Source organism: Protomyctophum parallelum (genome assembly GCF_964188405.1).
Source record: "Protomyctophum parallelum genome assembly, chromosome: 3".
In the NCBI taxonomy this organism is placed as follows: Eukaryota; Metazoa; Chordata; class Actinopteri; order Myctophiformes; family Myctophidae; genus Protomyctophum; species Protomyctophum parallelum.
Window position 1 is genome coordinate 51,476,970 of NC_139698.1, and position 13,078 is coordinate 51,490,047.

At 41.6% G+C, this 13,078-nt stretch overlaps 1 protein-coding gene across 1 annotated transcript in view; it reads right to left on the reverse strand.

The window, feature by feature from the left end:
* The window catches only part of grik3 (glutamate ionotropic receptor kainate type subunit 3), a gene marked incomplete at its 5' end in the record, with an annotated part of 133,602 nt that overhangs the window by 43,816 nt on the left and 76,708 nt on the right, over positions 1–13,078 (reverse strand). The window contains 3 exons of the mRNA XM_083760264.1: positions 5,178–5,285; positions 9,649–9,792; positions 12,228–12,398. Of these exons, the coding sequence (XP_083616390.1) occupies positions 5,178–5,285; positions 9,649–9,792; positions 12,228–12,398 (423 nt within the window). The remainder of the gene's footprint in view (positions 1–5,177; positions 5,286–9,648; positions 9,793–12,227; positions 12,399–13,078) is intronic.

Sequence of the window (13,078 nt, forward strand, 5' to 3'; positions counted from 1 at the left end):
GGGTCAAAAAAATTATCTAAACTAAATACAAAATACAAAATACATCTTCCATCCCAGCGAAATACAAATTACAAAATACAGAAAAAGTATTTCAAATACGTATTTCAAATACATGTATTTCAAATACTGCCCATCTCTGATGGGCAAAATACATTGAAAATGTATTTTGATACAAAATACAAATACTGGGTCAAAAAATGTATCTAAATACAAAATACATCTCATTTCTTCCATCCCAGCGAAATACAAATTACAAAATACAAAAAAGTATTTCAAATACGTATTTCAAATACATGTATTTCAAATACTGCCCAGCATTCATTGTATACACGTGGGCACATCTCAAGAAATAAAAATGCGTATTGGCAAAGCCATGTGTAGGCTGTATGGCTTCAAACTGTTTCATAATCTGCTTTTGACGAGAGAAATCCCAACGCAACTGAATTAAAAATAACAACCCCAATAAGCGTCCTTGTGTGTTCACGTGGCTATTTCAGGTCTTGTATCTTTGCAGTGTTCTGCCCTTAGGACGAGGAGGAGTATAGCAAAACACAAATGGCTTCAATTAATTTTGAAACAGCATGGGGTTGCTTGGCATGAAAGACCGGATTACAATGTGGGAGAAGTTTTGCTATGAGTAATTGCACTAAGATAAGCCAAGTGATCTGAACAAATAAAGGGAGTTATATATGAGAGTAGCCTTCGGGCAAAAAGCTCTGAATATTGCAGGAACATATCATTACCACAAATAGTCCTGTGGCTGTCGCTAACAATCTCGGTTTGCAACTGAAGCTCTCCAACCAAACTCTCCTACCATCTCTCCCCCTCTTCGCTCCTCCATATAACTAACTACACACACAGCATTTAATATTCACAAGGGCTTGTGCTTGAGGTGGATCCATTTAAAGACACACTATCCTATAACAGACAGCATGAAAAATGTCTTATCCAATTCCAGAGTGAAGCATATGCTGTAATTTACACATTAGTTACACTTTGTCACACTGCCAAAGAGGACTCGAGGAGAGTATTTAAAAACTATCTGTAAAATGCCATCCACTTTGCAACATTCTTTCTAATTGTGCCCAATTACAATTAATTCAATTCATTAAACACGATTAGCCACAGAAGCAATGTTCATGTTATTTACCCATGCGACTACAGGGAAAGCTCTCCATGTCTACTCCATCGGTCCCTCCCTCTGAGTATATTCAGTATAATATTATGTGAAAATGCCACTCTGGAAACCCCTTCATTATTTCAGGATGAGCTCAAACTTGGGCTAATATTCAATTACACTGGATTAGTCAGAACATGTCCACAATTCCAGGCTCAAGTAGCCTAGAAAAGCCGATTCTATGGATATGCATACAAAATCCTAACAATCCACTGAGCACAGCTGGATACTTGTAAAACTTGACAAAGACATACATGCCATCAAAAAGACAAAATGGCTGTGAGACAAATTCACATACGTGCAGCATTCAGGACAAGATGTCAGTGCATGGGAAGAGAATTAGCCGTATCACAAGCTCCATTCTTGCGCAGCATCATTACAAGCTGAAAAGCCCTAGATATTATAGTTGTCAGCCTTTAGGGAGAGCTTGAGGGAGTCATAATGGAACTTATCCCTATTTGATGTATGCATAATGTATGAAAAACCTCTTGTAGACAAAGCTGTTATAGTCCATGGGGTCCTCTCCCTGACAACATAATACAATAAGTTCTACATTACCAGCCTTGCACTTCCTTTTTCCCCCTTACTCTTTTTCGTCAAAAGAAAAGAAAAAGTGTTTATACACCCCATTACCATCAAACTGCATTTAAGGCATCACCTCAAATTACCATTAAGAGACTGCAATTAACACCCTAATGTGTACCCTAATCCAATTTGCTTTATGAACCACTAATTTATGCTTATGTTGAAACAGCCAATTTCCTTCCTTGTTAGGAGGTAAATGATACTGTCAGATTTGCATTATGTTCTGCGCATCAAAAGCCACATCATTCTAATATTTCATATTTCATATTCATGCTACTGTTAATGGAGCCTCTCACTTATGTTGAGCGCAAAATGCATTTAGTGCTGAACTATAGTCCTCCACTTACTGTACAGCCTGTAGGGATTTGTCTTCAAAATACCAAGAGTTCAAGTAATCATCTTGCACTCTCTGACACCTTTGACTAAGAGACACATTTTATGTTGCAATATGAAAGATTCAGCCGTAATGTATACATTCATTTGAGATAGAATATGCTCCAAAGCCTCCGACATCACATACTGTTTAACCCATTCTGAACGGGCACCCATTTTTTGGTGTCGGCATCATGTTATGCTTTAGCTATTGAAAAATAGCAGATCTACAAGCTCATATCGCGCCACCGAGTGGCGCGATATGAGCTTGTAGGTCTGCTATTTTTGAAAAATCGAAGAACGACTGACATTTTTAGAATCTGATCTCAGGTCAGAATGGGTTGATCAGACCAGTGTGTTGTCCAGTGGAAACCTCGTATGAATCTGATCTCAGGTCAGAATGGGATAAAGCACTTCATGGGGTTTGCTCCATCTTACCTAACAGACCTCATCAGGCCTTACTGTACATTCCACCGTATGCGCTCAGATCACAGACATGCGTTACCTCTGTGTCTGTATAATAATTAAGCAATCTGTATAGGTGGCAGAGCCTTTTCCCCATCATGTGCCACTTCTGTGGAATAAACAACATCGCTCAATCAGAAAAGCAGTCTCTACTGAAAATGCTATTTCATTTTTTACCAAACTATGAACTCATAGTGGCTCAATGTGGCTTGTGGTTAGACTGTCCACCCTGAGTTTGGGAGGTCCGCCGAGTTATACCAAATACTATACAAATGGCACCTGATGCCTCCCTGTTTGGCACTCAGAAGGGTTCGGTTGATTGATTGAATACTTTATTGGTAAAAAATTAAACAAAAAGGTCAGACTAAAAAGATAACATAAAAACGTCCTGGGTACTTGTTTCCATTGTCCATTGGTTCCCACGGCTACTTGCTTGTGAACTCAACAGCTAAAAGTCTGTGTTTTATTTTTATACATGTTTTTACAGTTTTATTGCATTTTGATATACTATTATATTTTGTAAGGTCTGGTGACTGTGATGACTCTATTCTAGGGCTGTCACGATTCGCCTAGTCCACGATTCAATTCACTTTTCGATTTGAAGCTCACGATTCGATTCGATGTTCGATTCGCTATCACGATTCGCCTAGTCCACGATTCAATTACATTTTCGATTTGAAGCTCACGATTTGCTTCGATTTTTTCAATCTATTTTTTTAAAACCTCCTTTTTCAGCATTGAGGGCTATATAATTAATAATTATAATTTAGGCCAATATCTTGATTTGTAAAGAAAAACACTTGTTTCCCAATAAGTCACTTTTATTTTCTATAAATAACAAATCAGAATGAGAATAATAAAAGGTTTAACAACTTTGGGTTTTATGCCCTAACATTTTTTTTAAATGTTTCTTTAAGATTAGATGACTTGTAACATTCTTGTTAAGCTCTAAGTAAGTAAAATAAAGGGGAAAAAAGACAAATAGTAGGCCTAAATACAAAGTTCAACCAAACAATTGCGTTATTTGGCTGTTACAAATTATTCTAGCCTACTTTGTAGAATGTTCACATTGTTTGAACAGGTAAGACTATGAGAGCTCTAACAAAGTGTGAATACTAGTTAGTGCAATTTGATCTGCATGGCTCAGCCCTTCAGTGATTTGTGCCCTCACTTTATCATACATGCCAGGCAACACACGTGTGGTCATATGCGACCTGCATGGCATTTTGTAACGTGGTTCTGCAACTCTCATTAAATACTGAAAGCCAGCGTTTTCCACCATTGAAAGTGGTCGCATCATCGCATGTCTGCAGCTATGCAGACCGCAACTCTGTGCGTTAATTGTTTAGCACGGGGCGAATTAGCTGAGAGCTTTTCTCTATAAGAATCTAGAATAGTTGGCTGTGTTGTTGTCTTTGTACCATCTTTGGACAGATCGATTTCTTTGTGATGTCTGCTAAGATGCTGGCCCATATTTGACGCGTTGCCTTTGGGATACGGCACTCGTTTGGAGCATAAACGACAAACTGAAACCGTTTTGTCAACGATGCGTCGTGTGCCATCATAACTCACTGGGAAGCCAAAATATTTCCAAACTTCTTTCCGTGTGTCATCGTCGTCGCTGTCTACAACAGCACTGGCCATGGTAAAACACAACAGCGGTCTCGTTCTCTCACTTCTGTGTGTTTATTGTCATCCGTGTATCATATCTACAAGCTCCAAGTGTTGCATGACAGCGCTTTGTGAGCTTGCAGATTAACCCTTTTTGTGTGCGGCGTGCACCAGCCAGGTCCTCACAAGTATAGTACTATAAAACACCTCGGCGCAAAAAGTCCTCAGCGCAACAAAAAAGTTGATATTTAAATCGTGTTATTCTCGGTCAATTTTCAACCGATTGTTCTAATTCCAAATGGCCTATAATCGGTGAAGTGTAAATTTTCATTGGGTGAAAATCTACCGGTACGTAGGCCTACAGTTTATAATGAAATCATGTGTTTGTCCGATGCTTCCCCATGCTCAATCATGTGTGACTGACTGTGTGTGTGTGTGTGTGTGTGTGTGTGTGTGTGTGTGTGTGTGTGTGTGTGTGTGTGTGTGTGTGTGGCAAGGCTCCGATACAGCTGGCTTTTCGTCTCTTTTTTTTCTCCCCCAGCGGAAGCATGCATGCGCGGAATGGCCCGGCCGCTCGCGGAAGTAAAAACATAAAACATCGCGATTCGGTGCGTCATTTCGATACACTGAATCGAACGTCAATTTCGATTCAATTTCGATTCGTATCGAGAATCGTGACAGCCTTACTCTATTCTGATCTTGCACTGTACAGTAAGTCGATTTTGCATGTGTGAGACACCTGTGCACTTAACCACTTACGCCCTTATACCCTTTGTCGTACAATGACATCTGCAAGCTCACAACATGTCACAACGCCCCCTTTTTCTCTTCTTTTTGGGGTTAGGGTTATTCAACGCCAACAGGGTTTGGGATAGATGTGTGCATGATGACCGCTGCTATGGCAACCCAAAAGGTCCATCATAAAATATAGATGTTCTGGCACTCTAGCCCTTCAATGGTGATTTACCTTCTCAAGGCCATCCTCCTTTAAGCTGATAATGTCCAGATCAAAGTCTGTGCGCAGGCCTGTAGTCTTGTTGAATGACAGCCGGCCCGTCAAACCGTCCCAATGGGACTGGGGGGAAAAAAACAGTTATATGTTATACTAATATCATATTAAACACATTTTATATCAAATATCGTCTCTGTCGGTAGTGCAAACCTCGTATGTCCAAAACTGTTACGTTGCCGTAATAAAAATAAATAAACAGGTTTTCCTTGCATCCAATGTAGTTATTTGGTCATCTATTCTATATCGGAGAAGTTGTACCCAACACATGGCAAGAAACCCAAAGCCACAACAGCTACGTCGCCATTGCAACACCCACAACACCATCTTACACACTACACCCACACACACTCACACGGCAGTGACGTCACACACTTACCTTCGCAGTATTGCAACGCTATCTCCTCCTATCGCGCCCAACGCCAACACTCGACACCACCCGCCAAACACTGGCACTGCCACTAAAAATGCCTCCCTTCCACACTCACGCCGCCAATGCATTTGTTTACTACAAACATTATCGCCCGAAGCACCCACACCCCCGGAACACTGTTGCCCTTTCACCACGCTAAATTCGCCAGGTCTATGCAAGTGAGCACAAATTACATGTGAGAAAATTCATTCACAAGCCCACAAATGCCATTCAAATGCCATTCAACACACACTACGACTCGCTTACAATTCGCAAACCTGGCAACTACTACCCCGTCTTTTAAGCCACTCCCCTGTGCTGCTCTGATCTCCGAGTCTCCCTGACAGTCCTGTCCGCAGGAGAAAAACACAAGGAAGGAGAGGAATCTTCGCCTCACGATTTTGCTTATTCCTTCTAAATCACTGTATATAAAATATCGCTTACTCAGCTAATCTCTTAGTTACGTCAACATTGCTCTTCCACAGTACTTGGTTTGTTCCAAACTATTACAATTACACCGTTCGAATTCGCCATTTCGCCTGCCGAGTACTTTTCATTGCGCACACACACACGCACACGCACACACACACAGGAATAGCCGTGCAGCCTATACACGGAGGCAGCGAGACAGGACGTTATAATCTTGAGTTTCATTAAATAACTGTCTTTCTCCGCACGCGCACGTGCGCACACAACATTATTCAACTGAAATGCGTAACGCCAATATTGGGCTAATATAGGTAATATGCTACCAATATGTGGGTAGCCTACAGGGATTTACCCACGGAATGAATATATATATATAATCATCTATACCAGGGCTGCCCACACTTTCTTTTACTTCACAGCTACTTTCAAAACGACCAGCAAAATAAAACTATCATCCCATTGTTTTTTATTTTTGGTATTTGACTTTGCTACTGATGATTGTACGCAACAACAAGTATTGCATTGTGTGTTTGAGCTGACAGGCCCTTTTTGATGTCAATCAATCAAGTCATCTCAGGTCATCTCAAGCGGCAGATGCAAAAATCGTTTTTTATATTAAATTATATATATTTTTAGGGCCATGTCATGTGGTCTACCTGCAAAGCCTTTGTGATCTATACTGGTAGATCCTGATCTACCTTTTGGGCACCGCTTAACGTCAGATCAGCCGTTTTGTCGGCCAGCGCCAAAAATGCTCCCCGACAGCATAATCGGAGCAAATACCGGGCAGTGTGTATGAGCCATAACGTGTTGACTACACTACACTACACTAATAAGGACACATAATAATAACTAATAACCCATCCGTTACTACATGTGGAGTCAACTCCCGCAATTTCCTTCTTCCCATAGTGCGCAGCAAAGTAACTCTGGGATGAGCGGCCGCGAAATTCTAGTAATCAATAGTTAATCATTTTCATTGGTTAAATATTTATAAAATACATCAAAGAGTAGGCTAGTTAGCTACCAATGACTAGTCTAGAGAACAATAAGAAAGGGATCATATCTGGCTAGGTGGTCATTGTCAGGAGATAATCACCAACAGGGAGTTTAACCACCCTGAAGGTGAATTATATCCCAACAATGACCACCTAGCCAGATATTATCCCGCTCATTACATGGCTATACCTAACATAAGTTAATCAATTGACCCAAAACACAACAAAAATATAAGGTATTCCTTAAGTGTCTCGCTCGCTGCGTCTGCCCAGCTGCAGGGCTGGAGAACTGTTGGAAAACAAGGCAGTGAGTTGATCAAATAGAACCCATTATCGGGCACTGCTTCGTCTATTTCTCGCTCAAATGTTTTCAATTTTGTTTTGAGAGCAATGTTAACCCATTCTGACCGGGCACCCATTTTGGTGTCAGCATCATGTTATGCTTTAGCTATTTAAAAATAGCAGATCTACAAGCTCAAATCGCGCCACCGAGTGGCGCGATACGAGCTTGTAGGTCTGCTATTTTTGAAAAATCGAAGAGCGACTGACATTTCTAGAATCTGTTCTCAGGTCAGAATGGGTTCATCAGACCAGTGTGTGTCCGGCGGAAACCTCGTATGAATCTGATCTCAGGTCAGAATGGGTTTAGCTACAATAATGACATTGTGTGTGCGTTTACATGGCTGCCATGTTGGAAACAGCAGTAAATCAGCGGGGCGCAGCCACGCAGCTGGTGCTCCGAGGGTTTGATTATAGGCATCGGTCTGTTATCCCATTCTGACCTGAGATCAGATTCATACGAGGTTTCCACTGGACACACACTGGTCTGATTAACCCATTCTGACCTGAGATCAGATTCTAAAAATGTCAGTCGCGCTTCGATTTTTCAAAAATAGCAGACCTACAAGCTCGTATCGCGCCACTCGGTGGCGCGATATGAGCTTGTAGATCTGCTATTTTTAAATAGCTAAAGCATAACATGATGCTGACACCAAAATGGGATCCCGTTCAGAATGGGTTATGGAGCGGAGCGGTCATTATCCAGAAATAACAGACCGCTGGTCAATCAGAATTAGAACCAATCAGAATCAAGCATTCAACCAAGCCATGAAATAAAAAACGGTAATACACCACCAACGACGCTGCCTTCTTCAGGGTCATCGGACAGCATCGCTATTCAAGACGATGTTTTCATTGTTCTTAATGAATATTTGGCATGCGGCTAATCTTTGATGTCTTTAATGTTTTACTGTTGGGCGGCAACGACTGGAGTTGCACTACTGTGAATTGACAGACTTTAGCCAATCTACAAGCTCACATGTCACATACTTTTGACAAAGAAGTAGGGCATAAACAAACAAACAAAAAAAACATAAAAAGTTAAAGCATGGAGATACAAGGCTTCTGCCTGACAGCGCCAATGCCATATTGTGAATGAGCAGATGAGCATGGACAAACATAGTCCAAAACAAAACTAACCAGCCCACATACTGTACATTCTATAACTCCCCATCACTCACTGAAAATAAACTCACACCCACACGCCCGTACACCTAAAACACAAACACAATCAGCAAGGGCTGTATTTCCCTTTTTATTTAATTACATTTTACGCCTCCAACGCGCTTTCCCTCCAGACCATGGAGTTAATTAACAACCATCTCCTTTGCCTGATTCCCCATGAGGGGAAAAACACATTACTGCCCCCTATTACCATCCCCTGATACCCTGCAAACCCACCCCGACAGAAAGAAACATGCACGTGCAGACACAGACACACGCAGAGGCACTGAAGCTTGCATGCGCAACACACACACACACACACAATTACATTCGGTGCTGATGGAGGTAACCCCTACCTACACTTACTTATCCCGGTCAGACTGAACTGAATTCTGTGAGCTTTGCTGTGCTTGCTCACAGCAGTACTATTTTAAAACAAGCCTGATTCTTCGACTATGAGTCACTCTTCGAGTCTCATATTGAACAGAATGTGAGCCGATTATAGGCTACAAGTTTTGTGCTTTCAAAGATGGTTTCAGTAGGTAGGTGCCATCTGGAAAATAGGTTATGGATACCGGGAATTACACAAAGGTGACAACAGCACTGCTTTGACATGTCTGTCATGGCTTTTGTGTGGGTGTGGATGCTTTTTACATGGATACTACAGTGCGCTCAGTAGAGTGCAAATCTCTGCCTGGAGGCATGCCAAGCATGCCTTAATAATATTAGCATTGTATTGTCACAGTTAAATGTACAGGTATGTGTATTATGTTCCCTGTTCTAGTTTTCTTAGTTTGTCTGCCAAAGCTGTATCTTTTTTGTGACTATAACCCTCATGTATAATATTAGGGCATGGTCACACATGCACTTTAAACTCGTCAGAAGCGTTATCTTCAGGAATTGCCATCTTTGGCATCATTTATGCTCAGTGGTACGACATTGACACCCTGGAAATAAAAGCTCTATAAGCACGCAAAATGTAGTGGATGAGATGTGTTGGTAGCTTGTAGATCGGCTGGTTTCAGCGACACAACTGAGTATAAAATACTACAGACAGACAGACAGACAGACAGAACATTCGCATCACCTCTTTGATGAAACTCATGAAGCGTCCTCCGAACCTCCAGGGCTTGTGCCTGTGGCACTGCAGCGAGTTGACAGTCATTTGTGGGGCGTGCTGGTAGGAGACGGACACAATGTGGACCGCATCATAGGTCAGAGCTGCATCTGTCTGGAATAAAGGGCAAAGATTATTTCAGCTGATGGCTAAATCATTTAAAAGCATTCTTCTACTAGTCCTTCCTGGGCTTGACAACTTTGTATGTCAGCCTCTCTAAGTAGATGTGGTGGGTGTGTTACTTGATTACCCTGATTACCCTCATTGCAAAGACAGCTTGTCGACTTGTATATAATGCACGCCTATACTTCTCTGTGTCCTCATTCCTGACACAGACCCGGGAAGGGTCGAAACGTTGATTCTTCTAAATAAACGTATTGGGAGCCGTCAAACTTTTTTCTGAGATATGCGTGCTTCCCTTTTGGATTTTATCTCTTAGGGTCACTATATACCAGCTCTTCTAGTTTTCTGTCTATCCCATTCTGACCTGAGATCAGATTCTATAAATGTCTATTACATCCTGACAGTTTCATTATTAACCCATTCTGACCTGAGATCAGATTCTAAAAGTGTCTTCGATTTTTCAAAAATAGCAGACCTACAAGCTCGTATCGTGCCACTCGGTGGCGCGATATGAGCTTGTAGATCTGCTATTTTTCAATAGCTAAAGCATAACATGATGCCGACACCAAAATGGGTGCCCGGTCAGAATGGGCTATATATATATAGTTTTCAAGAATATGTCATTTCCGAGATTGTGGAATCGCGACTATATAGCAACATATGTTTTTCAGAAAACTGTTTGAAGGAATTTGACGACCCTGCAGGCATATGCAAAGGCTACAATTATGTCATTTAGATAACATATAGAAATGGCATTTTATAGAGCGTCGCAGTCCCGCCCCCTCGAGAGACCCGGAAAAGAAATCGCCGTTCATTTTCCTCATAGGCATTTCTTAAAGTATTTATTTAAAGAGGGTTACGCCGCGGACAAAGCCAACTCGGATCGTGACAAATCATGACAATGGAACACAATATTTTGGGCCGATCAAATCATTAGAAAGAAGAAAATAAAGGCAGGAGACAACACTATTTGTTTTGTTTTTCTTCTTATAAATTATTTGATCGGCCCAAAACATTGTGTTCATTGTCATGATTTGTCATGATCCAAGTTGGCTTTGTCCACGGCGTAACCGTCTTTAAATAAATACTTTAAGAAATGCCTATGGGAGAAATGCATTGGGATTTATTTCCTGGGCCACTCGTTGTTCTGAAAGGGGGAGGGACTGCGACGCTCTATAGTGTATACTTATAGTTTCATTGTACAGATATTCTACTGTTAGACGGATGTTAGGTTCTTAGCTTACTTGTTATGATCCTTGATGACTATTTCTGTCTATTTGATGAATTACCATGTGTTGTTCTTGCTTACTGTAAATCACTCTGGATTAAGAACGTCTGCTAAATGCCCAAATTGTAAATTGTAGAATCGACCTCAGGTATTAATGCCGTTCTGTAAATTCTGTTTCAGCTCGCCCCAGCTGATGGCTGCTCAGATGGTCAAGGTGAGTTGTTAGGGGTTAGTGTTCTAACCCTGGTGGCCTTCTGATTACCAGACAGCCTTACATTTCTACTCGCTAAGCTATGGCCCCACTCACTCTTGCTTTTAACTCCTCTAATGAATGCACTTAATGTTTGCATGAGGGGGGGTCACACTCTAATTCAAAAGCCTACTTCTGTGGACACAAATGCTAAAGCCTGACAGTGTGGGGCCATGTTGAACCCACTTGAAAACATCAGGATGCACATCAGGGAAGCGGGACTGTGAGGGGCCTGTTCTTGCACGTGTTGCTCTCCATGTAAAACTCCAGTCAGGTGATAAGTGGCTGATGACTGTGTATCAGAGGAAACGTGGTGGCCTACACCTGCTCAAGGCCAACTTTGGGGGTTAGAAGTATAGGAGCCATGCACACACCTTCATGCACCTCAGTGGCCCCTTTTCCACCGGTTGGTTCCCAGTGGGAACCGGTTCAGTTCTTTTTGGTTTTTAGTCCATGAGCCGTAGCTCCAAAATTGAAACGTTAATTATGAATTGAGTGGGCAAAACCATACCTATATTAGATTGTTATCACCATTAAACTTCCCCAATTGAGTACTTACACGAAGACAATGATTTATTGTATTACAAATTTTACATTTTTAAATATGAAAATGAGGCATTATGTAGGAAAATATGCAAAATAATCAAAAATATGAAAAAGCTACTACTGTGGAAGGGTTATCATGTATTAATTTACTTGTATTGATCCTATAAACAATTTAATATAGGGTATAGTTTGCCCATCAATTTTGGAGCTCTGGCTCATGGACTAAAAACCAAAAAGAACTGAACCGGTTCCCATTGGGAACCAACCGGTGGAAAAGGGGTCAGTGTGTGCTTAAAACCAACGTACAAACTCTGAATGTAACATGATTGCTGCTATTCTTTTTGCCCTGGCATCGATGGACATCCTGAGCAGATCCAATACTAAAGAGTCAATAAAACATACCGTCATGATGCCCTCCAGGAGACCCGAGTCCGGTTTGGGCGGTATCTGCCTCTCCGTGGACCATTTCTCCACGATGGTGGCGACCTGGGGGTTCTCCACGTTGAGGATGCGGAAGCCCGTCATGTTGACGCCACAGAAGCGATACGGCTCCAGGTCGATGGCCATCAGGTCCTTTAAGAGAGAGAGAAAGATGGGTTCTTAGTTATTCTGTCGGGATCGCTGCTGTGACCTTTGCTTTCCATTGTATTGGCCTCACGTATGGTAGGAAGATGAGGGCAATTCAGCAGGTTACAATTCCATGCTTTTCTATACAGCATCAGCACATGTTGTTATCAGTTAAACCATTCTGACCTGAGATCAGATTCATACGAGGTTTCCGCCGGACACACACTGGTCTGATGAACCCATTCTGACCTGAGATCAGATTCAAAAAATGTCAGTGGCTCTTCGATTTTTCAAAAATAGCAGACCTACAAGCTCGTATCGCGCCACCGAGTGGCGCGATATGAGCTTGTAGATCTGCTATTTTTAAATAGCTAAAGCATAACATGATGCTGACACCAAAATGGGTGCCCGGTCAGAATGGGTTAAATAAAATCCTTGACAGCAACTGTGAATAACTAATACGTATATGCTTATAAAATAACCCTTCGTAATGGTGTTCGCCAAATATTGTACATCTACAAGATCACAGTGCGTTGCAATGAGACGTGTTGTGAGCTTGTAGATCTGCTGTTTTTGGTTCATGGCACCATCGGATGACAAAGTAAATAGAAGTAAAATATTTGTTTTTATCCGAATGAGAAAACAAAATATGAGTTGAGCTTATCTTCGATGCCCTGGTTCGCTAA